This window comes from Camarhynchus parvulus, chromosome 7, assembly GCF_901933205.1.
Source record: "Camarhynchus parvulus chromosome 7, STF_HiC, whole genome shotgun sequence".
In the NCBI taxonomy this organism is placed as follows: Eukaryota; Metazoa; Chordata; class Aves; order Passeriformes; family Thraupidae; genus Camarhynchus; species Camarhynchus parvulus.
This window is the reverse complement of record NC_044577.1, coordinates 36525099-36552096: the sequence shown is the minus strand read 5'-3', so window position 1 is coordinate 36552096 and position 26998 is coordinate 36525099. Positions and strand designations below refer to the sequence as shown.

The 26998-nt window shown below is 47.5% G+C and overlaps 1 protein-coding gene across 4 annotated transcripts in view; it reads left to right on the top strand.

Moving 5' to 3' along the window:
* Positions 1-25933, top strand: part of CACNB4 (calcium voltage-gated channel auxiliary subunit beta 4) — a 47960-nt gene extending 22027 nt beyond the window's left edge. The window contains exons 2-15 of one of the 4 annotated variants that reach the window (XR_004060877.1): positions 797-916; positions 1170-1292; positions 5154-5284; positions 6441-6517; positions 7112-7131; positions 7240-7320; positions 8993-9051; positions 11018-11127; positions 12044-12195; positions 12610-12705; positions 16263-16448; positions 16758-16823; positions 17477-17529; positions 20214-20249. Coding sequence is in view for 3 of the 4 variants with exons in the window: in XM_030952136.1 (XP_030807996.1) it covers positions 797-916; positions 1170-1292; positions 5154-5284; positions 6441-6517; positions 7112-7131; positions 7240-7320; positions 8993-9051; positions 11018-11127; positions 12044-12195; positions 12610-12705; positions 16263-16448; positions 20214-20474 (1416 nt within the window). In the remaining variant the exon portion in view is untranslated. Of the gene's footprint in view, positions 1-796; positions 917-1169; positions 1293-5153; positions 5285-6440; positions 6518-7111; positions 7132-7239; positions 7321-8992; positions 9052-11017; positions 11128-12043; positions 12196-12609; positions 12706-16262; positions 16449-16757; positions 16824-17476; positions 17530-20213 lie in introns of those variants that run through there. The other 3 variants (XM_030952137.1, XM_030952136.1, XM_030952138.1) reach the window with 3 other exon arrangements.
* The last annotated feature ends 1065 nt before the right edge of the window (positions 25934-26998 follow it).

The following is a 26998-nucleotide window of genomic DNA, read 5'->3' as shown; positions in this document are numbered from 1 at the left end:
ATTCTACAGTGCCTGTGCTGCAGGATATAAATCAATGTAAGAAAAAAAAAGAATAAGGATATAATGCTGTAGAGTGGCTCTGTTGGAACACACAGAGCCACAGACTGATCAGGAGTAAATATTCTCTGTTTTGCAAGGTTAAAGCTCTGTTTTTCCACTGGCCCCACACACATAAAGATGCTGGAGTCAGGCTGGTCTCTACAAAGAGGGGAGCCACTCCACACTTCAGGACTTGCCAGGTATCCTGAAAAATGTCCAAAAAATGGTAAAAATCCAACTGTAGCAGCACCTTCTTTCCCCTCTTGCAGGCTCATGCTCTCTGCTGCTGCCTGAACATGCTGCTTTCATGTCATGTCAATACAGAGCTGTTGAGCAGCTTTAATAATGTCATTTTTGCCACTTTTCCCCCCTGGAAGCCCAGAAGAAACCTCTGTGTGAATGGGAACAAAGCTCTTACACAACAGAGCATATTCATGGGGAAGGATGATTCAAACCAAGCTTTATAATTCCTTAATTATATTTGAAGTGACCTAACCCTTGACAATCCTGAGTCTGAGGCTGTCAAACAGGATATGAATATTATAAAGACTTTTGGACAGTGCCCAGAGCTGAGCTGGATTTTACTGTGTCAGTAAGAAAGTGAAGGAGAGAGGTTTTCTCAGCATTTTTGTCTTTGTAAAAATCACTCCAAAAATACAACGAAACCAATTACTTTTGAAGTATTTTTTAAATTTGACTGGGGAGGGGGTTTCTGCTCCTCACCTGTGCTTTGTCAGTGAGCTGGCTTTCCTTTCAGGGCTCAGCAGATTCGTACACGAGCAGACCCTCAGACTCTGATGTCTCTCTGGAAGAGGACAGGGAAGCAATCCGCCAGGAAAGGGAGCAGCAAGCAGCCATCCAGCTTGAGAGGGCCAAGGTGTGTTCTGCTCACTGAGTCATGGAGGTGCCTTCTGCCTGCTGGTAACATTCACACCTTCTTCTGAAATGCTTGGGCACTTGAGTCAAAGTGTCTGCAGAGAAGGTTTGGGGAATTTAGTGTAAATTCTCCTCTAAATGAGGGTGTTCTCCAGGGACCTGAGCTCTGCTGGCCTGGGTGAAATTATTGGGGCTGAATTTTTATGGATGATCAATTCCTAGTGTTTTTGATGTGTTTTTTTTTCTGTTTGTAGTCCAAACCAGTAGCATTTGCTGTCAAGACCAACGTGAGTTACTGTGGGGCTCTGGATGAAGATGTTCCTGTCCCAAGCACTGCCATCTCCTTCGATGCCAAGGACTTCCTCCACATTAAAGAGGTAAAACCCAGGAAAAGGGGATAGGAAAGGGAATCTTTCTACAGGCCAAGGGCTTTGATTTGAACAGCTGAGCCATATCCAGAAGGGCACAGTGAGGATGAGCTGGTTCTTCATCCCTTGTGGAGTTCCTGTACCCTGGGGTGCTTATCCTGCTCTTTTGCAACACTTGGTGTTACCAACATGTTGGAATTTCATCACACAGGAAGGAAATAATGCCCTTTATTATTTGAGTGAGCTGGGAGGAGGAAAGGTAATTAATGCACCAAGGAGAATAGCAGGAGCTCCATCCCAGAGCTCAGGGCATACATCCCACCCTTTAAAGTGGTGGGTTCAGATTCTTTTCATCAGAACCAGTTTGTGGTGGAGCAGAGATGGTGCAGGAGAAAGGGATTCCGTGGAGCAGCACCAGGTCATGCTAGGTCTTCAAAAAAACACCAGATAGGCTCCCTTCCAGAGAGGAAGTAACACTTAGGATAATGCAGTAAGCAGAGAAAATCTTGAAGAGGACAGATGCAAAAATAAGGGAAAAAATGGAATAAATGAGCCCTGAGTATGGCTTTGGTAGAGAAAATTGCATTTTATTGCATGCTGAGCATATTTTATGCAATTTTTTATCTGAAGTGAGCCCTCCACATTTGCATAACCCCCTGTTGTGCTGTGGATTGGTACAGAGGCTTGCAGCTTGCAAAAGCACTTTTTCATCTCTGCATTTTGGGTTTATTTTGGGGTGTTCAGTGCTCATCTGTGTCTTTCTTTGAACACGTGTTCATCATCACTCCAGAGCACTGATCTCCCTTAGACAGAGCACATTCAGGAGGAAAACACCTGCTGCTGCCCCTCCTCTGGTGCTGGAATGGGGAATTGCTTCACACCCCCTCTCCCTGACAGGGAAAGGCAGTAAATTCCCTTTTTCCAGTTTTTAATCTTGGTTTTCCTGGACGTGGCCACCTTTATTGTCAGGACACTGATTGAGTTGCACACTCCAAGCTCCTGTCATGCTGCCCTGTACATTTTTCCAGACAAGTGTCCCAAATCCATGTCTTGGCATTCCATGAGTTGTCTCCCAAGGTCTAAAATCCCGGGATCACACTGCCACTGAGCTGGAAACCATCTGGGTGCTGGTGTTTGTCAGCTCAGCCTGCCTGGAGCTGGAGCTCAGCAGGATTTGGGGAATGGCTCCCCATGCTGCAGAAAGGCTTGGCAGGATTTGTTTTTTCAGTGATTCCAGGTTTTGGAATGTTGCTGAGCTGGGTACAACGTCAGGTCACCCTCTGGCAGGATGGAGCAGAGGCAGTGAGTGAGGAGCTGCTATTTTGAGGCTGTGTCCTGTATGTCTCATCTGTCTCCTCCAAACTATACATTGTGTGCCTGCTTAAAGGATGAAATGGCAACAATTCCTGACAGAGCAGAAGGAATCATGGGCATGGCAACCAGGGGAGGGAACGTGCTCCTCCCACACACAGACTAACAGAGGGGAGGGGATGACCTAATGCAGATAAATCCTGTGTTCCTCACTGCAGCCTTGGCATTTGCGTGTTCAGGTGCTCTCAGCATAACCCAGGCTGGTTTGGGATGGAAGGGACCTTAAATGGGCAGGGACATTTCCACTGTCCCAAGCCCTGTCCAGCCTGGCCTTGGGACACTTCCAGGGATCCAGGTGCAGCCACAGCTTCTCTGGGCACCTGTGCCAGGGCCTGCCCACCCTCACAGGCAGGAATTCCTCCCCAGAATCCCATCCATCCCTGCCCTCTGGCAGTGGGAAGCCATTCCCTGTGTGCTGTTCCTCCATCCTTTGTCCCAGGTCCCTCTCTAGAGGGGCTGATTCTGATCCCATATCTGGAGGCATCACTGAGATCCATGAAGAAAGATTCCCGTGGTCAGGCCATGGCTTTAGAGCCAAAATGGAGCAGGCAGTGCCCTTGGAACTCAGGTTTTGTAGAGTCAGACTGGTTTGGGTTGGAAGGGACCTTAAAGCCCATCCAGTGCCACCCCTTGCCCTGGGCAGGGACACCTCCCACTGTCCCAGGGTGCTCCAAGCCCTGTCCAGCCTGGCCTGGGACACTGCCAGGGATAGGGGCTCCTCAACCTCTCAGTTCACTGATTTCCAGCAGCAGGATGCTGATCCTGAAGGATTTGTCTGGTTTACAGACTGTAAGTAGTTGTGTAATTTAAGATACTTCAAATAAACTTTGCTCGCTGCCACTGTGTGAATCAAGGTCAGAACAGCAGGAGGAATAAATACTTAGCTGGAATGATCAAATCATGGAACCTCTTGCCTAAATATATTAAAGAGGATAAAGAGGTTTTTCAGCATATGAGGATTGCATTCCCTTAGTTTTTATTACGTGTTCATATTTATGATTCGGTTCATGTTCAGATATCTGGGTTGATAAAAACCCATTTATTTTTCAGGGCTGGGTCTCTGTTTCAGAGCCATCACCAGGCACTGCTGCACCTTTGACAGCAGGGTCTGGGTGTTTCTGTGTTCCTGCAGGAGATGAAGTGCCTGCAAATGTGGAGCCAGGAGCAGGGATGATCTCGAAGATGAGATCTCTGTGATGGCTTTTTCCTCGAGGCAGCAAACAAAACCCATTCACTCGTGCTGCTCTTAATGACTCCAGAGTCAGTTGTGAAAAGCAATGTTTCTTTTGAACACCGAGCTGCCTAATGAAGCAGAACAGAGGAGAGGCTTTTCAGATACTTTTCTTCAAAAGCTCTGCTGGCAGCAGCTACAACAAATCCTTTTCCACTCCAATATCTACCAGGATCCTGCTTTTCATTTTGCCATCATTAAGGACAGACCAGGCTTTCAATAAAGCAGAAGAATTTATGTTGCTAAAGGTCAATGATAAAATGCTGTGCTCTAGGTATATATTGAAGTTTCTTCCTAAAGGTGAATTTCTCTTCATCTGTCATAACCTGTTAATAACAATACTACAAATACCTGGAGAGGAGGAAGGGAAAGTGGTGATCTTTTGTCTAGACCATTAAATATGACAAGCAATATTTGATGGGAAGCTGGAGGTGTTATTTTTATGTTTGCTGCTGGGAGGTTGTTTGGTGGCCTCAGCTCAAAGAAATGAGTTCTGCTCATTAAATCAAGCTCGAAATTAAATCAGCAAGGGCCAGGATGGGGGAAACTGCCTCGGTGCTCTGCTCTCACACATGAGCTTGGATCATTATCCAGAGTGGAGTTAAGGAGTGTGGGTAGCTGTTGGGAAGGATGGAAGTTTGACAAGAAAGTCTCACAGATAGGTGTGCTTGGCAGAAAACTCTCTGAATGTAGAACCTGAGAATGAAATAGAGATGGAAATAAGTTTTGGTATAGGAAAATAATAGATGTGTAAATTGACGACTGTTGAGAAGGGAAAGGTTATGTCAAGTTGGAAAGAGGCTTTATGACTTAGAGCAAAGGATAAGCTGACCACAAACAAAAGGATGTTTTTACCAAGCAGAAAGATTCCACAGGCAAACAATACATGTTGATGTAGCAAATGAAAAAAGGTTTAAGAATTATCCACTGCAAGGAAACTGAAAAACAGCTTTAAGTTTGAACTGTGCCATACTAACTCATGTGATTGGATAGTGTTGACCATAATATGTTAATGACAGTAGTCATGATAGGCTGTGGGTAAAAGTAAAGGTATAGATTGGTTCTTATGTATTAAGATGCTCAGCAAAGAAAAGTGTGTAATGCAATGCAACCAAAATTGAAGGGTTTTCAGGCTTGGCTGCAGCTGGAGCTGACAGGCTCTGTCACCCATGATCCTGGACTGCTGTAACAGCTGTAACCTCCAAGAGGAGCTAACAAAGGGAGGGAATTTGGGAGCTGGAGTGGGCAGGAGCCTTGCTGTGTTGCAGAAATACAACAACGACTGGTGGATAGGGAGGCTGGTGAAGGAGGGCTGCGAGATCGGCTTCATCCCGAGCCCGCTGCGCCTGGAGAACATCCGCATCCAGCAGGAGCAGAAGAGGGGCCGCTTCCACGGGGGGTGAGCACAGCCTGCCCTTTGCAAAGCTCCTCCAATCCTCCCTCAGCCCAGGCAGTATTTCCAAAGGTCACCTGCTGCTGCTTGATTGCAGGGCATTTGCAGTGTTGGGTTTGGCATTCCCGCTGGAAGTGCGGGTTTGCGGGGAGCGGGAGATGTTGGTGATGAGAAACAAAAATGGGTTTGACTTCAGGAAAGAGCAGTGAGGGATAATGACAGGAGTTTCTGAGAGTTCTGTGTGCCTGTGGCCTTAACTCAGCTTGGGCTCATAGTCTCCCAGATTTTTCCCAGCTTTTCTTAGGTTATGGGGCTTTTCTTCCATTTTTCCTTTTTTCTCCATTTTGGCCTGGGTTGGTGTTCACAGGGGTCCCAGGATGAGGGAAGAAATGAGAATCTTGACTCCATGTTTCAGAAGGCTGATTTATTATTTTATGATATATATTATATTAAAACTATACTAAAAAAATAGAAGAAAGGATTTCATCAGAAAGCTGGCAAGGAAAGGAATGGAATGATAATAAAATTGTGTGACTGACCAGAGAGTCTGAGCCAGCTGGGCTGTGATTGGCCATTAATTAGAAACAACCACATGAGACCAATCACAGATGCACCTGTTGCATTCCACAGCAGCAGATAACCATTGGTTACATTTTGTTCCTGAGGCCTCTCAGCTTCTCAGGAGAAAAAATCCTAAGAAAAGGATTTTTCAGAAAATATCATGGCTACATTGGCCCAAGCCAGACTTTGTAAGATCAGCTTTGCCATCCTTTATTCTTCATCTTCCAGCCTGAGGTTTTTGAGTCTCCACCTGCCAGACCTGGAAATTGCAAATCCCTGGAAAAAGGTCTGGGAGATAAACCTGGGAGATGCTTTCAGAATGGTTGAGCAGCATCCAAATTTCTTCTATAATTTTTGACACAACTTCAGGGGCAGCCTGTGGGTCTCAATATACAGAGAAATTACTGAGTTCACTGAGATGCTCCTGGATTTGTATGATAAAATTCCATATGATAATGATAAAACAGTTAATATTTAGCTTTTTTTAGTTAGAGTAATTTATGTTTGTATGACCTTGTGATTCCTCATGGGACAACTCCTCCCCAAAACCTCCCACATTTTGGGGTGCCTGGTGTTAATGGGGATCTTTCTGTTGCTGCAGGAAATCCAGTGGGAATTCTTCTTCAAGCCTTGGAGAGATGGTTTCTGGCACATTTCGAGCCACACCCACAGCCGCAGGTAAGACAGGATTTAGTCAAGAAAACCCTTGCTAATAATTCTGTTTAAAAACCCTATATGAGAAATGCAGGTTGTCCCCTTTGCTGAGTTACTGAGATGTTTTCCAACAAAGTCTTTGCATGCACAGGGGAGGAGGACAGCTATTCCCAGCCTGCAGGAGTTGCTGAGGGCTGGGAAAAATCCTTGGGAACAGTGGGACTAGCTGCCCCAGTTCAATGCACAGAGTGCCCAGTTTAATATATATATAATGCCCAGTTTAAAGCACAGATTGCCCAGTTAAATGCAGACTGTCCAGTTAAATGCACAGGTTGCCCAGTTTAATGCAGATTGCCCAGTTTAATATATATATAATGCCCAGTTTAATGCACAGATTGCCCAGTTTAATGCAGATTGCCCAGTTTAATATATATATAATGCCCAGTTTAATGCACAGATTGCCCAGTTAAATGCAGACTGCCCAGTTAAATGCACAGATTTCCCACTTTAGTCAGGCCTGAGCAGAGGCAGGTGCTCAGACAGAAATCAAAGTGGTTTGGCAAAGGGATTTCTGGTTGCCTGGGTGTGTTTTAACCAAGTTCTTATTTGGTCTTCTAGCAAAACAGAAACAAAAAGTGGTAAGTAATGCTTTTGTTTCCATTTTATTTCCTCCTAATTCATCATTGCCAGGATTTCCCTATGGATTTGTTTGCCTGATGATCTGAAGGGTTGTTTTTTCCCTCTAGACAGAACATATTCCCCCCTATGATGTAGTGCCATCAATGAGACCTGTGGTGTTGGTGGGCCCATCACTCAAAGGCTACGAGGTATGGACTGAGGTGTTTGCAATTAATTCAACTTTCATTATCTCTGATCATCCTCAGTAATTCTGTGTGTGGCTCAGTGCAACTGGTCTATGATAATTTCAAGTGATTTAGCTTAAATAATTACCAAAATGTTCTGTAAGAGCCAAGAGTTACTTCTGACTTGTACTGTTTTAAGCACAGTGCAAATCCATTCTTTTCAGTGCACTCTGATTCCTGATTAAATCAAGTAAAAAAGAGAATTTGTGTCTGCTACAAGAAGTCAAATTAATGAGCTGGACTCTCCTTGTGAAAAATGTTCATCAGACCAGCCCGTGCTTTGAACTTAATTAGCAAAACATTTGAAGGAACTTCCTTGTTGATCTCCTTTTTTCACTTTACTAATAAATTCAAATATTTTGCAAAGGAACCTTTAACCCTCCTAAAAGGTTGCCCAGGTGGGAGTGGGCAGGTTAATGTGCCCAAATAACCAGGACAGCCTTTTTTTGGGCTGCTGCAGGTTCCAGTGAGCATTTACCACGTGCTAAAACAAGCAGAGACTTTTAGCAGGGCAATTCAGGGAGCTCAGCCATCTGGGAAGTGCTGAACCGGGAACTAAATGAACATAAAATCAAATATATACTTCATTAAGCTTAATTAATGTTGTCGGTAATTTGTAGGATATTATTAAACATATTGGAATGGTTCTTTTGGGGAGGTGGCAGCCCTGGCATAATGCAGTGTTCTGGCTTTGTTTTTATGTGAGAGTGACTGAAGGTGCAGCCCAGCAGAGCAGGTACTTCATGTTCTGCTCTCTGCCTTTTAATTTGATGGGGAAGTTTTTTGACAGGAGTAAATTCCCTCTGTGCTGCACCACAGATCAATTTACCTCTTGAGTTTGGAGGGGAGAGAGGCTGTTTGTTCATAAAAACCTCTTCAAATCCACCACCCTGTCTCTTTCTTTGAATAAAACAACACCAAACACAGCACCTTGAACATACAGATGCGTGGAAATGGTAACATGTTAATTTCAATAACAAAAATACTTGATCTTGCTTGGGGGAATTTATTTTGACTGTTTTTTCCTGGCTAAATGCTGAAGGAATCAGTTGGAAGGAGGGAAATAAACTGGCAGAGAGGCCTGGGGGCTTTGATGAAGCTGCTGCCTGGCCTGGCAGATAATAATTGTCAGCCTGAGCTGTCCTGCAAAGGACAAGGAGCTGCTCAATAAATCAGAGGGCAGAGATGGCAGCTCTTGGGGCTGAGCAGTGGGAACATGGCATTTTTTTGCTGTCATTGCTCTGTGAGAGCAGCCCCAGCAGGACAGATGCCATCCCTGAGCTCTGAAGGCCACTGTGGCAGTGTTGTGTAGGCAGAGCCCAAGTGCTGTGCCCAGCAGACATCCCCCATGGCTGTGCCCTGCTCTGCAGCTCTGGGATGGATGGAAGGGGGTGAGGAGTGCTCAGTGCAGCTCAGGACAGGAGCACACACAGGGACAGCTCTGCGCTTGGGGCAGTGAGCCAGGAAACTTCCAGGGATTTACTGCCGAGTGCTGTGGCAGGACGTGGCACTGGGATGGCCCAGCAAGGGTGTGGATTGTTGGCTGTTTCCCTGCCTTCTACTCACCTCTTTCCTTCCTTTTGGCTTCTTTCTCTCCCTGTCCATCCCCCTGCTCAATCTTCTCCCCTCCGCCAAGGTGACAGACATGATGCAGAAAGCTCTCTTTGACTTCCTGAAGCACAGGTTTGATGGGAGGTGAGAAACTCTGTCCTTCTCATGCTGCTTTGCCCATGTGTTACTAACATTTCAGTCAGTTATTTTATTTTTTTTTTATTGCCAGAGGATTTGCTGCATGATCAAAGCTGATTTTCTGGCTTTGTGTCCCCACTGAAGAGTGGGACACAGCTCATGTGTTACTAGGGGTGCACATGTCTGCATTTCTGCCATGGCTGGGCTAGGATTTCTTAGTTCAACACAAGGATTCTGTCTCAGTGTCTTCCCAACACCTCAGAAAAATCCACTCTAAAATACTCCTTATTTGAGATTTTATTTTGACTGCCTGAAGTAGGCAAAAATACTGGAAAATGTTGTTGGAAGAAGGAAATGCTGAGAAATAAAGCACAGAAAAAGAATTGTAAGGAGGGTTCATCTTCAGCTGGAGCATTTCCTGGTGAGCTGTAGAGGATCATTGGGATTTCCTTGCTAGGAGCACTGGCTTGGTCCATGGCATCACCTCAGTCCTTGAAGGTGTCTGCTGCATCTTTGGGATGTTCTGCCCTTCCCAGTCAGTTCAGGATATTCCAGCTGGGAAAAGAAGCTGTTCTGGTAACACATAACACTAAGTAGGGTTTGAAATACCCAAACCACCAGGGCAGGGGAAATGATGTTCTGTGGAAGAGCTGGAGCAGGATTTGTGGATTTTAGGAGTGAGGAGGTGGCAGTGCTGAACTGATCCCTAAGAACATTTAATGATCAACCTCTGTGCAAAGTCTCTCCTCTCCTGGCCTGTCCTGAGCTGCTCAGCTCAAGTGATTTTCTGGAAGTCCTAATTCCATCAGCAGTATTGGCAGCTGGATCAGGTGGGAGTATGAAATTTCAGCAGTGGAGAGCTCAGGGCCACCAGCAGCCTGACACCATTGATTTTAGCTCTGAGGAACTCAGGAAAAAGCTGCTTCTTGGTCCTTCTGCCAACTTTTATGGCTTTGTGGTCTTTCCCCTCCCTCCCTTTTCTTTCTTCTTTCTTTCTTTCCATCTCTTCTGCAGCTCTGGGAGAGGCCCACGTTACCAAGGAAGGAGCTGAGTGTCCAAGGAAGAGCCTTTCCAGAGGCATCAGAGAGACCTGACTCCTTCCCTGCCTCTGAATTCCCTTGGCTTTGCCAGCTCCTTCTTTTTAACTGCAACCTCCCCTGCTGGCCACTGAGCCCAAGACCCACAGTCCATTCATTTCTATTTTAAATTCATTTTTACCTTTGGCTTCCACTGTATGCATTTATTTATTTATTATGCAGAAAAATAACTGCACTTCTTTTTAACCCTGCAGCTGAAAACTCCACTGCATAAATCTTGGGTTCTGTGCAAAAGCTGCTGGTCATTCCCAGCTTGCTTTCTTTCCATTTTTCTGGCTCCTTGGCTCATCCCAGGCCTCCTAATTGGATTTTACATGAAGGGATTGTGTGGTCTTTCCTTTGTAACATTTTGTGTCTTTCTAACTCACTGACAGATGAAGTAAATAAATCCCTTGCCTTAAGGTAAAGAGGTGCAGTGAAGTTAAACTTGAGTTCAGGCAACCCAGAGAGCTCCAGTTCCTTTTCTCCTGCTCATCCCAGCCCCTGGCACAGCTCCCTGGCAGCTGGGCTGGGCTTGCTCCTGGTGTAACTCTGAGGAAGTGCTGCCTCATTGCAGCTCCCTTGTTCTGGGTGCCCCAAGCCTCACATAACTCACAGCATTTATGGCACTGAGTAAATTCATGCAGGAGATGAGTGAGCTGGGAGGAGGAAAGTTAATTAATGCACTAAGGAGAATAGCAGGAACACCATCCCAGGGCTCAGGGAATAGGAAACACATCCCAGTCACCCAGCACTTCTGTTCATTTATTCTTTAATGATGCCATAACTCATCTGGAAACGTGCCTGAGCATGTTTGGTTGTGTTTGCCCTTTGGAATGGGCTGTGCCTGTGGAAATCCCACTCCTGTGTTTGTGTGTGCTGTGCTCTCCTGCCAGGATATCCATAACCAGAGTGACAGCTGACATCTCCCTGGCCAAGAGGTCAGTGCTCAATAACCCCAGCAAGAGGGCCATCATCGAGCGCTCCAACACCAGGTCCAGCCTAGGTAAGGCGCTGGCACAGCTGCCATTAGGCTGGGCTTACACACAGGGGGGCAGGACACCATTCCAGCCTTCCAGTCTGAGCTGGGAGGGAACCACAGCATCATGGGTCCAGCTCCTGGCCTCACAGACACCCCAAAATCCCACCCTGGCATCCCTGGGAGCTCTGTTCAAACCCTCCTGGAGCTCTTGGGAATGTGCCCATTCCCTGGGGAGCCTGGGCAGTGCCAGCACCCTCTGGGGGAAGAGCCTTGCCCTGAAATCCAACCTGACCCTCCCCTGGCCCAGCTCCAGCCATTCCCAAGATCCCAGCAGTGGTGCAGATTTAAATGTGTCTACAGCATTTTACTGCATGATCCTGAGCTGGCCTCTCAGCTCCTCCTCCTTCCCAGCCCTGTGCTTTTAATTCCACATACAAGGAGCCAAAGAGCTTTCACTTGTCCAGCCAAGGAAATGTCATTCCTGACCCTGGGACCAGTTTTGTGTTTAATTTTGAGCAGTTACAGCTGAATTTTGCTGTCTGGCTGTGAGACTTTGGGTGCTGCTCCTCTCCTCAGTGTCAGGACTGCTGGGGAACAGTAGCCTGAGGAATTTTTATTTGGACTCATGATCCTGGAGGTCTTTTCCAGCCTTGATGGTTCTGTGGTTGTGTGATTCTTTCTTCCACAAGGAAATTCGTGTGTATCATGTGCATTCCAACATCCTGCTCTCTGGGACACCTTCCCAGGATCTAAGAGGAGTTGGGTTTGGTAGAAAAAAGAACCCAAATTCCAAATCTCTGCCATCCTGAGTGCTTGCACTAGAGGTACAGGTAACAGGTTATTTTATGGCAGTGCCATCAATTCACATGTGGAGTGTGTGACAGTAAGTGGGTGAGGCTTTTTATCCCAGTGGTTTCACCTGCTTTGTTTTCCTTTGCAGCTGAAGTGCAGAGTGAGATTGAAAGAATCTTTGAGCTGGCCAGGTCCTTACAGCTGGTTGTCCTGGATGCAGACACTATAAATCACCCTGCACAGCTTATCAAGACATCTCTAGCACCAATTATTGTCCACGTGAAGGTGTCCTCTCCAAAGGTAATTCCTCACCTTAAGATCCAGGAGGGAGCTGGAGGGCAGGGTGGGAATGGGCAGTGTGGAATCTGCACCTGAAAAAGGAGAAAAAGTGACATAATGCACTGCTACAGTCCATCCAGCAATCCAGATAATTCTCTATAAATATAATTTTCGTGCTTCTCTATTGTCACAAATAACTTAGGACTTAAAGGAGGATAAAGCAGAAATGCATTTGAAATTTTTCAAGGGCTCAAACATGATCCAGAGGGAAATGTTCCCAGTCCTCAGAAGGGGTTATCAGAAAGGTTTGGGATATTCAAGGGAAGTGTTTTATGGAGAGCTTCTGCCCTTGGTAATCCCTCAGGGGGATGTCAGGCTGGGCTTTAGGGAGATAAATGATCCTTACACTCACCTTTTGCCCTTTCCTGCTGGCAGGTTCTGCAGCGACTGATCAAGTCCAGAGGGAAGTCACAAAGCAAACACTTGAACGTCCAGTTGGTGGCAGCTGATAAACTTGCACAATGCCCACCAGTAAGTACAGAGGAGAGGCTGAAGAGCTCCTGCTTTGTGGAATTCTGCTGATCCCTGTGCAGAGCTGGCTCCATCCATTATCACTGCCTGGTGGTGCTCACATGGCCCTGCACTCGTGAGGCACAAAGTGCTGCAGACTTTCATCCTGCCTATCTCCTGCCCCGGGTTTGTTTTGGTCTTTGGCAGGGTGACAGGGCAGGAGTGACTTGGAGGGGACAACAAATGTGCTCATTAGCAAATTACATCATCTGTGGAGCTGCAGCTCCCAGAGGGACAAAGTCTGGCTTTGGACAGGCCTCCCCTCCCTGCACAGGGAGTGTGTGAAAAGGGAAAGGGGAGTGAGCCCTGCTCCTGATCCTGCAGGCCATCCAGTCACCTCAGCAGAGCACAGCCACTGCTCTCCCAGCTCCTGATCAAAGCTCCTGCCCTGTCCTGGAGTGCTGAATTCCTGCTGATGGAGCAGAGGCCTGCAGGGCTCATGGGCAGGGCTGTGGGAGAGGCTCTGCAGGGGTGTGGACAGGGCAGCTCAAACTTTACTTTGTAGTTTTGAAAGCCACACCTGGGTTCTGGGACAGAGGCAGAGGAAATGGGCTTGGATGTGACTTTGTGTTGGGATCTCTGTGGGATCTTGGGATGGGAATGCAGAATGCAGAGGTACCAGGGCAGTGACAGCTCCTCTGGGCAGCCTGTTCTTCTGCAGAGCTCAGCTGTGTTACATTTCTCACACGGAATTTTTTACTGAGTTGTGATCTCTAAAATGCTGCAGAGTTATTCCTGTGAGCCATCCAGGTCCCACTAACCCAACCAGAACTGGAACTGTCCTGGAGAACAGACTGATCCCTGTAAAACACATCCCTTCCCAGCTCCTGATCCCTGTAAAACACATCCCTTCCCAGTTCCTGATCCCTGTAAAACACATCCCTTCCCAGCTCCTGATCCCTGTAAAACACATCCCTTCCCAACTCTTGATTCCCTGTAAAACACATCCCTTCCCAGCTCCTGATCTCTGTAAAACACATCCCTTCCCAACTCCTGATCCCTGTAAAACACATCCCTTCCCAAGCTGAGCTGAGGAACTGGAGTGCAGCTGGCCCTGTTTGTGGTGTTTGCCCTGAGCTCTCACACAGAAGAGCCCTCTGCACATTGTCCTGTGTGAAAGGTGTTTCCTCTGGCACCTGCACACAGAACCCTGGGATTTTCACAGCCTTTTTTTGCCCTTTCTGCAGTGATTTCCTCTCACTCAGCTTCACTTTGCTCACATCAGCTGAAATGAGAGAAGTCACCAGAGCAGCTGTGGCTGCCCTGGAAGTGTCCCAGGCCAGGCTGGACAGGGCTTGAACCACCTGGGACAGTGGAAGGTGTCCCTGCCCATGGCAGGGGGTGGATGAGATGTTTTTAAGGTCCCTTCCAACTCGTGGGATTCCTAGATTCCATTAAATAATCCATGCGGGGTGCACTGGGGCGCTGGGATTGTCCATCCCCAGATTTACTGAACTCTGCCTCAACACCAGGCCTAGAATTGCAGTGCAGTGCTGAAGGCCTCACCTGGATCAGAAGAGCCTCTCCAAATGTCAGAGTCCCAGGTTTCAGCCTTGAACCCAGCCCTGCTCCCAGGCTGTTTGCACCCTGCCCTGCCCAGGAGCTGCTCACCAACCAGCTCAGCACTTTGCACTGGTGATGGGCAGGAAGTGAGTGCTGACTTTGAGCTCTCCCAGGGAGCTGACAGTCTGGCTAGGCTTGAAATTAGAGTTGGCCCACGGTTTAATGAAGTAAAAGTTCATTGCTAAGAGCAAAGGCACTGCTCCCTCTCTCCTGCTCATCCCTTTTGCAGCTCAGATTCCTGCAAGAGGAGAATGTGGAGTGTTGGTTTAAAGGGAAGGTCCTTGCACAGGATGCACTCCTCACTCTGTTCCTCTGCTGAGGGCCAGCCATAAGGAATGAGCTGGTGCTGCATGTCTAGACACTGTAAAAATAGCTGTAAAAATAGCTGGGCATATTTGAGCTCAGGAACTGCTTTCATTATTAATTCCTTGCTAATCTGCCCCTGATGCTGCTCGAGCCAGCCTTGGGCACTGCAGGGCACAGGAATATTGCAGGACACAGGAACATTGCAGGGCTCCAGGAACATTGCAGGGCTCCAGGAACATTGCAGGACACAGGAATATTGCAGGGCTCCAGGAACATTGCAGGACTCCAGGAATATTGCAGGGCTCCAAGAACATTGCAGGACTCCAGGAATATTGCAGTGTTTAATTTAAATCTTTTCCAAAGCAAAATATACATAAGCAAACCACATTTTTTAAAATTTCTAATTTAACTGTGTTTTAATTGATAACTTCTTCCACAGGTGAGTGATGGACTGGAATGTGTGGTGCATCAATATGTGGGTGAATAGCAAAAGAGTCAAAGCAGTAAATAAAGAGAGGAGCAAAAGAAGAGTAGTAAACACTGAACTGGACCAAGGGATGCAGTGTTAGGAATATTCTGATTAGAAGGAAACTCCTCCTTGCTGGCAGAGGAGGAAACTTTTCTCTGCCATGCTGGGAAAAGAGAATAAATGAAAGAAAAGAAGAAAAACTGCTTTATCATTTTAAATCTTATTCTGAGAGCTGTGAAAACAGGTGGAAGAGAGCAGCCTGTGGTTGGTGCTGGTTGCCCTTTACACCCACAGCACCTGCACTTATTTTCCATTTCCTGTGCTGTTCTCACAGTATTTTGCAAAGTTAAGATTAGAGATGAGATAGGAGGTTGAACTGCTGAAAATAGGGTTGTGTTTCTCTCGAAGGGCTCTGCTGGTTCTGGCAGGTTGGAGGACAGGCAGGGATGGAGGTGGTTTCAGCCAGCACATGGAGGAGGTGTCTGGAGAATTCCCTGAGGCAGGAATGCTGCTGCTGTCGGGACTGCCTGCTGCCTTCTCTGCTGTGGGAATGGCTTTAGGGGCATCAGCACTGGAAAGAAAGATAGAAATGGAAGAGTTTTGTGCCCAGAAACAAAACAGGGCTCATGCAACACCCAGGGAGACAACTCCTGAGGGCTTTGGCTCTTGGTCACCTTCTAGAAATACTTGTACCATTTTCTTTACTAGACTTTACAAAGTCATGGAATGGTTTGGGTTGGAAGGGAAGTTGAGGATCACCGAAGGATCCTCACCTGAGGATCACCTAAGGGAAGTGAGGATCACCTAATTCCTTCCCCTGCCATGGCAGGGACACCTCCCACTGTCCCAGGCTGCTCCAAGCCCCAGTGTCCAGCCTGGCCTTGGGCACTGCCAGGGATCCAGGGGCAGCCCCAGCTGCTCTGGGGCTCACCTCCCTCCCATGCAGGAATTCCTCTGCAGTGTCTCCTCCCTTCCTGCTGTGTTCCAGTGTGCATCCATGCCCCCTGTCCCTCCCTGCTGTTTTAGGAACCCCTCTCCATGCCTTCAGCTCCCTCCCCTCTGCCCTGCCCTGATTCCCGTTCACTCCAAGGCTGGCTGTGACGGGCAGTGTGTGCTACCCCCGGTGTGTTCCACCCCCGTGGTGTCCCCCGCCGTGACCGTGCTGTGTCCCTGTGCCCAGGACATGTTTGACGTGATCCTGGACGAGAACCAGCTGGAGGACGCCTGCGAGCACCTGGCCGAGTACCTGGAGGCGTACTGGAGAGCCACGCACACGTCCAGCGCCGCGCCCATGACGCCCCTGCTGGGCAGGAGCCTGGCGCCGGCCGCGCTGTCCCCGTACCCCGCCGCCATCTCCGGCCTGCAGGTAGGAACGGGCCCCGGGGCAGGAGGAGCACCTGGGGCTGCCCGGGCTGCCAGGGGCTCTGCAAGCCACTGGGGATGCAGCCAGGGAGGAGGCAGCTCCTCTGGGAATCAATGCTCTGCCTTTAGTGGGAACTACACCATTTCCTAGCCAGCAGGCAGCTCTGTTATGATCCCTTTTATTCTACCCTCATAACTTCACCAAACGTTGGCTTATGGGTGGAAAAGCTTGTTCTTTGAGTGTGAATAAAAGGCATTATTTTATTATTTTTTTTTACCCATTGAAAAAAATTGTGACCCTTTTTTTCCACAGGGATAGCTCAGACTCGGCTGAACTTTGACACTTCAATCGTGGCATGTAAATAGTCCTTAATGAGAAGTACGTGCTTTATTAAGTTTGAAACCAGAAATGTTTGGGGCTAATAACTGGGAATGCTTGAGGGGCTCAGGATTTGCAGGGAGCTTTAAATCCTGCAAGTTTCAGTGTGTGTGGGACTCCAGGAGTGTCACTTGCTAATGTACGTCAGAAATAGAACTGAACAAATGACGTTTAATGAATAATTCACCTGACAAATGTAACAAATGTCTGCTCTGCTTGTGGAGTGTCTGGAAGCAGGTAACAGCTTTGGAGGAAATGACTGTTGTTTGGTGTTTTCAGTTAACATCCAGCTGGCTTTGCTGTGAGTGAGCTGCACTTCCCTGAAGGTGCTTAATTCCTGCACTCACCTTTCTAAAGCCCTGCTTGGTTTTATTGGGACCAGCAAGTCACTGTCTCCTGAGTGGCTGAATGCACAAGCACTGTTCTGTTACTAATAATAACATGCACATGTAAACTGTTGTTTCCATTTTCCACTTGCCTTAAAATTTCAGTTTTCCATCCCTTCATACCAATAAAATACCATCTGCAGAACTTTCACCTCTTCAGTTTCATTTTGAGAACTGGGTGTATCCACAGAATTTTTTTCAGGCATTTATTTCTCTCTGATCAATGGACACCAGCAATAACTGTGAAATGTTGCTCCATTTACTTAGGGAAAACTCACACTGAAGATGAAAATCACCCCTGTGCAGTGGGCTGGCTGAAGGTATGCATCACTTAATCCCCACTTCACCCGAATTCCAAAGGGTTTCGGTGGGATCAATGGTGCTGGTGCTCTGCAGAGGGGTAAATTTCTCCCGGAGTGATCCGTGCCCAACCACAGCTGCAGGTTTTCTGTGCCACCAGGGTTCAGGCCCTGCTGTTTTCCATGGGTATCTCACAGTAAGGACCTCCACCATCCCTGCTGCCCACCAGGAGGTTTTATGCCCATTCAAACCTGTGAAGGATTTGCATCAGCTTTCACTGTGATGATCTGTGTGGTAATTAAAAGGCACTCAGGCTAATTAAACTAGCAAAGGTGCTTGTGGTGCAGGAAGATTTTATATTCCTTCTGCCCTTGGTACCTCAGGGACTGAAAAGCAAAAGCCCAAAGGCTACATAGCACTGAGCCTGATAGAGGTGTGCTGGGACAGGCTGTCCCTGCTTCACCAAATCCACTTTTGGGAGACTCCCATTTCCACCTGGCCGTGGCCTGGACTTTGCTTACTGAGAACTGAAAGTTCCACCTGAGCTCCTGACTCAGGGAGCTCATGAGGGTCACATTCTGTGGCACAGATCCAGAGCAGTCAGAGAGGGCACAGGTGGCAGTGCTGGCTCTGCCACACCTGATCCTTGGGAATTGCCTTCCTTAAAGGAAGAGCTTGATGCTGAGCTGAGTGGGAAGAGTAAATTTGATCTTTGCCCAGAAAAATATGTATTGCTCTGAGAAGCTGTGGCTGCCCCTGGATCCCTGGAGGTGTCCTAGGCCAGGCTGGATGGGGCTTGGAGCGGCCTGGGACAGTGGAAGGTATCCCTGCCATGGCAGGGGAAGGAATTAGGTGATCCTCAGCTTCCCTTCCAACCCAAACCATCCTGGGATTCTCTAACTCCTTGGCACCAGTCCTTTCCCTCTGACTGGTTAGCTCTAAACACATCTAGCCTCATTTCAGTGCCTGGATTCAACTCCTGTAGCTCAGGTTTTGGAGAGATATGTTCCTTAGGCTCCAGGGCATTGGGGTTTCAGGTCCATTCCTGCAGGCAGTCATCCCAATCACACAGCTACCTGGGCCATCCGAGCCAGGTGTACCCAGCCCAGGTGTGTCCCATGCTGACACCCTGGGAACTCAGCAGCAGCCCTGGGATGAGCACACAGCCAGGGAAGCAGGAAGGTTCCTGCAGCCCCAGAGCTGAATGCCCACAGGGGAGGCAGAGGGGTGAGCTAGGATTGATGAGGGGATTATACATCTTACCTGCATCATTGTCAGATAAACACAAGGGTAATTCATCATGGAATCAAGGAACCCCAGAATGGTTTGGGTTGGACGGGACCTTAAAGCCCATCCATGGGTAGGGACACCTCCCACTGTCCCAGGCTGCTCCAAGCCCCAATGCCCAGCCTGGCCTTGGGCACTTCAGGGATGCAGGGGCAGCCACAGCTTCCCTGGGCACCTGTGCCAGGGCTGCCCACCCTGCCAGCCAGGAATTCCCAATCTCCCATCCATCCCTGCTCTCTGGCACTGGGAGCCATTTCCTGGCTCCTGTCCCTCCATCCCTTGTCCCCAGTCCCTCTGCAGCTCTCCTGGAGCCCCTTCAGGCCCTGCCAGGGGCTCTGAGCTCTCCCTGGAGCCTTCTCCAGATGAACACCCCCATGTCTCCCAGCCTGCCTTTAATTTCTGAAGCCCCTTGCCATAATCCCCACTAAAGCCTGGTGCTCTGAATGGGGATCCCCTCCAGGAGTACTCCCCAGGTTCAGGGCCCCTCTCCAGGAGTCTCCCTGGCAGCAGCAGCCCCGAGCTGTAAGCACACACCCCTGCCCCATCCCTGCCCCAGCCACAGCAGCCTTGGAGATCAATTATTCAGGGAACAGTCACCAGGCAGAGGCTGTAGCAGCAGGAGGAAGGTTTTAAATCCCAGAGAGAAGGGGCTGGAGTTTCAGCACGGAGTTTGTCCTGAGAGATGGGTGCTGATGGCTCCTCAGAGTTTTAATGTGTGGTGAAAGCAAATAAAGTGCTTGTTTTAGGTTTTTTCTTCACTCTGCCATTTACTGGCAAAAAAACATGAACTAATTTTGTTCATGTGACAAATGATGGGCATTATCATTGTGGGAACGTGAGGAGAGCAAAGGCTTCTAATTAATAAATTATCTCAGGAAAACGATGGGCATTTTCATTATGGGAACGTGAGGAGAGTAAAGGCTTCTAATTAATGAATTATCTCAGGAAGGAATTTTCTGTCCACATATTTAAATACTGTGCTTCAGTTGAAATAATTTATTATCCAATGAATTTAGCCTCCCCTTGGCTAACCATCAATGGTTTGGTCATAGGAAGGGTTTTAACTGAGGCCCAGAGCTGCACCTTTAAAAACAGCCCAAACAAACATCTTCAGATGTTTTCCAGAACCACAGAAATGGACGCTTAGACATTCCCTAAGCAGAGTAGCAGCGTGAATGTTCTGTTCCTGATCAGAGAAAAGTGATAAATGCTGACTACATCAGCTCACTTTTCATGCTCGGTGTAATACTCAGCAGGGCGAGGAGCTCCAGGAAGCAGAGCCGGCCCGCTCCCGGCCCTGCAGCAGCCGGGCCCTGCTGGAAAAGGAGAGCCCGGAGCTGCTGGAGGGCTGGGCTGGGCTGGGCAGAGCCGGGCCGGGCTCCGGGCACTCACTAACTCTGGTTCTCTGGCCCCGCAGAGCCAGCGCGGCAGGCACGGCGCGCACTCCGCCGAGAACTCTCCCCTCGAGCGGCGCAGCCTCATGAGCTCCGACGAGAACTACCACAACGAGAGGGCTCGCAAGAGCAGGAACCGCCTGTCTTCCAGTTCCCAGCACAGCCGAGAGCACTATCCCCTGGTGGAAGAGGAGTTCCCCGACCCCTACCAGGACTCGTACAAACCCCACCGCACCCGCGGCTCCCCCGGCGGCTACAGCCACGACTCACGGCACCGGCTCTGAGTGCTGGGACTGGGGAGGAGCGGCATCCCCCCGCTGGTACCTCGCCATACCGTAGCTAGGAATAACAATTATACCACGTTCATTTGGCAGGTGTGACCGTGACACCGCAGTTGCACCCTGCTGTCATTGATGTTTAATTAGGGGGCAGCAAAACCCAGCCCGGCCCTTCCGTTTCTGCCCGATCATAGAGGTTGTTTTTGGGATTATTTTTGGGTTTAATACAGCGTTTGCATTTATAGCCATATTTTTTTCTCGTCCTTAGGTATTAGACACATCCGTTTGTAATTTTGGGTACTTATCGAGGCACTTATAAAATAATTTCCTGTGCTGGAAATTCCAAATGACCAGTTCCAGTTGGAACCAATTTATAAACCAATTCCTGTTGGAATTTGGGTGAATTGACTGGAAAGTCGACGTGAGCATGTTGGGAAAAAAAAACAAACACGAAGAAAAATCTGAAAATTACAAACCACTGCAAGTCAGAAAGTCAGCTCCAGTATTTGTTTGCTGGGAGCTCAATTTCCATTTCAGGTTGGAGTAAAAGGATTTATTCTAACGATTTCTTTCCAGAATGGCTTTTTCAGACAAACCAAATGTAAACTCTCGAGAGTGCCAAATATCCCAAATTATTGCAGCAGTTACAAAACACTTTCCAGTTCCAAATTATTTTTAGACCTGGCATGAATGTTGCAGCCAAATGATTCTTGAGTTCAGCCAGTCCTGACAGTTTTGTTGGGACCAGCAGGGAGGAGCTGCGACAGGAGACGGGAAGTAGGGACAGGAAAAGGAACAAACTCCATGGTTTGTGTGCTTGGGGGTCGGGAATAGTCTTTGTTTTTTCCCACTCTTTTACCTGAATACAGCTAGAAGTCCCAAAATGGAACAGGAGTGTAGAGACATCAGATTTTTCTCCCACTTTTATCCTGCTTTTTAAATGGAAAGCAATCCCCTCCTCTGACCCCGTGTGTGAAGTCCCTACATCCCAGTACCCTGAGTAGCTGCCCACATGTTCCATCTTCCCAAGCCCACCTGGGAATGTCTGACCATGTCTGACCATTCCAGCAGCGCACAAGAACCCTCCAGAAGATCCATTCCAGCCATGAAACCCAAGGGGAGGGAGTGGGCTTCACCAGCCATCCCTGACAAACAATTTCAAACAACATCTCAGTCAGAATTGCAATAAAAAGGGAACATCAGACAAAAATCTGCTCCCAGGGAAGTCGTGGAGCTGATTCCAAGTTTTGGATTCCAAGAGCTATGATAAATCCTTGGAGATATTGCTGCCTTACTTCCTACCAATCATTTCTTTCACCTGCTGAGTCTTGAGTTCCTTCCAAGAGATGAATTTCTGTGGTTGGACCTTGTGTTTTACACCATCTGTGAAGCCTTAGATCCCATGGGATTGAAAATTGAGCCCCATTGCCCATTTCGTACAACCTCCCGAAATTCCCACCGCACACATTCCCTGGAATTCACACAGTTATGATGCTGAACGTGCATTTGTTTGTGCAGGTTCATGTCACAACTATGTTTTTCCCAAAATAAGGATCATTAACTTTTTTATCTGCTTGTTTTCCATCCCAAAGCCTGCTGAACCCAGGCTTTGAAAGCATGTAGCACTACAGGAATTTCTGGAATATTCTGGTTTCTTCTACGTCCTGGACCAGCTGGCAAAGACCACTGGTGTTTCCAGCATCCTGGAGTCTGATTATTCTCTTGAAGTTGCTGGGAAAAGCAATCCATGTCCTTTGTGGGGCACCCAAACCTAAACCATCCCCAGCAGCGTTAAGAGGTGGCAGACACCTGATTAATTAAATATTTTAATGACCCCACTGCCTAACAGGCAGCTGCAGCACCACTGGGTGATCCCAATGGAGATGTAGAAATCTGTGCATCCACTGGAATCCCAGAGTTCTGGATGGATCTGCCAGACCCAATCCTGCCCCATTCCCTCTGGCTGCAGGTGCCAGAGCAGCTCTGAGGCTCAGGGAACGTGGCAGGACCTGGCAGTGGCAGCTCCTGCAGGATTCTGTGCTGCAGCCCAGGGCAGCATCCTCCAGGAACTTCTCCAGCCCCTTTCCATGTCCAGCACACAGGAAGGACAAAGGAGGCCTTGGGCAGCCCCTTCTTCTCTGAGCTTTCCTTGTTTGTGCATTGAAGCCCTGGTTGCAGGGCAGCTGTAGAACCCTGGGCAGCAGCTGCTGCTCTTTATTCTGCACTAGATTAGGGATCAGCTCGTTAACTGCTTGAGGAGATTTGCATATTTGCAGATTTGCAGTCAGATGTTTCCTAGAGCCTTTTGGAGCCTTGTTTTCAGTCTTCCATGTCACCCCAGGCCAGGGAAGGATCCCCAGCCACCACACTCTGCACAATCCATCACCTGAACATCTCAAGTGCCAAAACTTGGGCTTGACCAAAACAAACTTGTGAGGGAAGCCAGGGATGGGCCTGAGGTCCTTCATTCCCTGGGGTTAAGCTGCCTTGACTCTCCCAGAGCCCACTCCATTGTCATCAAAGGGGCCCTGCAGGTCTCCCTCCTTGCTGGGGTGTTAAATTCTGTGCAAAGAGATATTCCTGAAGTACAGATACAGCAGCCAGGCTGGGACACTCTTCATTTATTGCAGATCCTATGGGCAGTGTTTGTTTGAAGAGCAGATTTCTGTTCAGGACACAGTAAGGAGTGAAAGCTGTGCTGGGGATCAGGATTGGTAATTCCTGGTGGGATTCCAGCACTGCTCAGCAGCTCTCTTGTGGTTTAGTTGAAGTTGAGGAGTTCATGTGTTCCTGACTGAAGCAATCCAGCCTCATTCTCCAGTCCTCACATCATTTCTTGTTGTTAAAATAATACTAAAGACCAGAGCTCTGTTCTGAGCTCTGGCAGGGACAGAGGGTTTACAAATGTTTATAAAACAGGGAGGTTTTTTAAGTTGTGTTGTTTGTTATCTGTTTCTCATTCAGACACTTTGGGATTAACAAGGATTTAACCAATCAAGGTGATAACAACAATCTCGAAAGAGAAAATTCAGCACAATCTTATGTTTGGGAATCAATTATTGTAATTGTTAACCTTCAAATACTTTCTCCCTGGAGTTGTATTTAACATGTACAGATTCTTTTCCTGATGCCAAACACTTCTCCCATGGGATGTGCAACTCACAGCTGCTGATATTTGTAACTTCAGTTTGATGCCAAATCTTCTGAATTCAGTTTGGTCTCAATACCACAGAATTCCCTGGAGCATCCAAACTCTCCTGTCTTTACTGACTTCACCATTCTAAAACAATATTGTTATTCCTGTTGTTCACAGCACACTGAGTTGGGTAAGTCAGGGGTTCTGACACTCCTTTTTTCTTTAATAATCCATTAAATGTGTCCTCTGCTATATTTTCTTTCACAGGTTCAGTACTTCTGAAACTCGTCCTTGATCCCATATTCCTGATTTTTTTTATAAGGCAAAATAATTGGAGACTACACATGACAAAATCAGATGCATATTTTATAAAATGCCATTTATACAAACCTGGGTTTGCTCCTAAAAATGTGCATTTTAACATCATGTTCTGTTACCCCTGCTGGTGCCAGTCCAGGTTTGGATCCATGGCATTCTGCTGCCATGTATTTTGTTGGAGTTGCCTCTGATTCCTTCAAATATTAGTCCTACAAAGGCTGCAGGATCCTGTAATGCAGCCAAGCTTAACTCTGGGGAAATGGAGTTTAAATGATCCTAAAAGAGAGTGTGGTGTCATTTTAAGAGGCATTTGAATAACCTTGGTGAGGTTGTTACCAAGCCCAGTTTATTTTATATAGAAAAATAAAGTTGAATCTTTAAAAAAAACCAGAAATTTTAATAAAGTTGTAAAATACATGTAAGGAATTAACTCAGAGAAAGAGGTGAAAATGCTACTTAGGAGTGAAAGTTCAGATTTCTTTCAGTGTGTGTGGAATCCACTCAAGAAGTCAGGAGAAATATTGTGATTAGGTCCATCAGAGGATTTGGGGAGGAGGTGGAATCATTTCAGATGTTAACAAGTGTCACTCCTTCACTCCTTTGGAAGGAGCAGCCTTGGCTTGGTCCCAGGATGGTTTATGGACCTGCCTCGGGAATTTGGAAACCAAATTCCTTGGCACTTACACCATCTCCTCTCTGGTCCCAGAGCAAGGTCTGCCCAGCAATAGCACCTCCTGATCCTCCCCTGCCTTACCAATATTGCCTGAAAATATTCAATATTGAAAATATTGAGCTGTAATTAACTGGGACATGCCCGGGGTGGATCTGCTCTGCAGCAGGGAACCCACAGAGCTCAGAGTTCTCTCCTCTGCCAACAGTGTGAAAACAGAGCAAGGGAAAAGAAGCACATTTGTAATAGCACAAATTTACAATAATTCCACTCCTGCATCTGGCATCGTGGTTTTGGATCCAAGGGGGAGATTTCTGATCCAGCATCAGTGGATTTATTGCATTTTTGATCTGTTTACTCGCTGCCTGATACTTCAGCAGTTGATTTTGGCATTTTGCACATGGGATTGATTTTTCAATAACTTGTATCCCTTCCATATAAATTAATTAATGACAACAAAAAGGACCTTTTCAAATCACAAAGCCCACTGCATTCATTTCTGCTGATTTCCTCCTGGAAGCTGAAATCACATGAATAACTTTAATTTTGGCCAATGTGTAGATCTGGGATGGGACTGGTGAACCCAGCAGCAGCCCAAGGTCGGGAATGAAACGCTCCCAGGAAATGTTTGTACAGAGCTTGGAGGGGGGAGGGAAGAGTCACAGCACCCCAAATTCCCAAGAATTCCCTGCAAACCTGAAGGGAGGTGAGGTTGAGGAACTGTGTGTGGGCCCAGGTGTGTTTGGGATTGGGACACACCTGACTGGTTCCCTCCTGGGGCAGACAGGGAGAGTCAGGCCAGCAAATGCAGATGGTGTGCAAGCAGAGCGGGGAGAGCGTTGGGATCTGCCATTCCAGCTGCACACTCCAGACCTTGGGCTTCTCACATCCTGGCAAATCTCTGTTTCTCAGCCAAACTGGTTCCCAGGGAGAGCCTGGCAGCGCTGCCTCGCTGGGAGCCAGTTCAGAGCCACACTGGTGAAGACATTATTGCCTTTACTGGGACAGAACCACCCCAAATTTGTGTTTTCTGCTGATTTTCCCTTTGTTTTGCCCTCTAGACCCCGTGTGTGTAGCACCTGACCAGGCATGTGGGTACCATATACTATGCAATGTGTACAGTGGTGCATGCTCTGCTCTCCCTCTGCTTTTAGTGGCTTTCAAAGAAAACTACAAAAATTGGAAAAAAAAAAAGAATAAAAAAAAGTGGTGTTATTTTTGTGACCAGGATCATGCAGACTGCATGCCCATAGTATCCTCATTTCTATGGATTCGTTTTCTGGAATTTAGATGTACAAAGATGAACTGCATTACAATAACTTTTCTACAATAAATGAACAAAACTACCAAGCGTTTAAAAGTCTGTCCAGTGTCTTTGTGTCCTGCACTAAGATTGGGAAGATGCTCAGGAGGAACCCGGAGTCCTGTGGCATTTTTGCTGTTTGCCAATAGTTTTTGGCAGCAGCCTCACGTGTTGCGTTTTTAGGAAAATTTAATGAGGTTCTGAAGAAGGAGATGCATCTGCTCTGTGAAATAAATGATGTTTATTTTTGTAACGAGCTTAAATAGCTGTGACCCAGAAGTACAAAAATACAGATAATTCCTGCTGATCCAGCAGGGAACAAGGTACTGCCAGCCAACTGCTCTTTTGAAGGATTCTTGGGAATGTTCAGGGTTTGGAGCTGGTCCTTGGTGGGATCTCCTGGACTGGTTCCTAGGCAGGAACAAGGGGCAGAATGATGGGAGGGATTAAGGACTGGATAATTATAGGATAATTAATAGTTTATCACAGAATGGTGAAGGTTGGAAAAGACTTCCAAGGCTATCGAGTCCGACTGTGGCTGATCCCCACCTGAGTGCCTCCTCCAGCCATTTATGGTATCTTGGAAAACTGAAAGCATCGGAAGACGCTGCCTCTGGAAGATTCCACTGGAATCTTGGAAGAAGCATTGGAAGATTCCAGCCTCCTCTTCCCAAAAAGGAGAAACAGGGACCAGCAACCTCCCAGAGTTGCTGTGAGTGCCCAAACCTTGCCTTGGAGGGACAGGAGCACGTTGGCCAGGTGAGCTACACAGTGCATTTACCCTCCTCAGGCAGATCCAAAGCTCTTAAAATTCTGTTCAATGGGATTGTCTTGACTGTGGGTTCAAAAATCAGATCTCAGCATGGGAGCTTTCATCTGAGCTGTTGAAAAGCAGGAGGGTTTTCAAATAAATATAAATAAGAAAAAAATGCCTTTTGTGTGTGTTTTATATGATCCTAGGTGTTAACATTTCTTAAGCTGCTTAAGTTGTCTGTGTCCTGGGGAAGGGGTAGGAGCCCCAGGAACAGCTCAGGGTGGATTTTGGGGCAATTCCTTCAGGAAAAGGTGCTCAGGTGGAGCCCCCATCCCTGCAGGGATTTCAC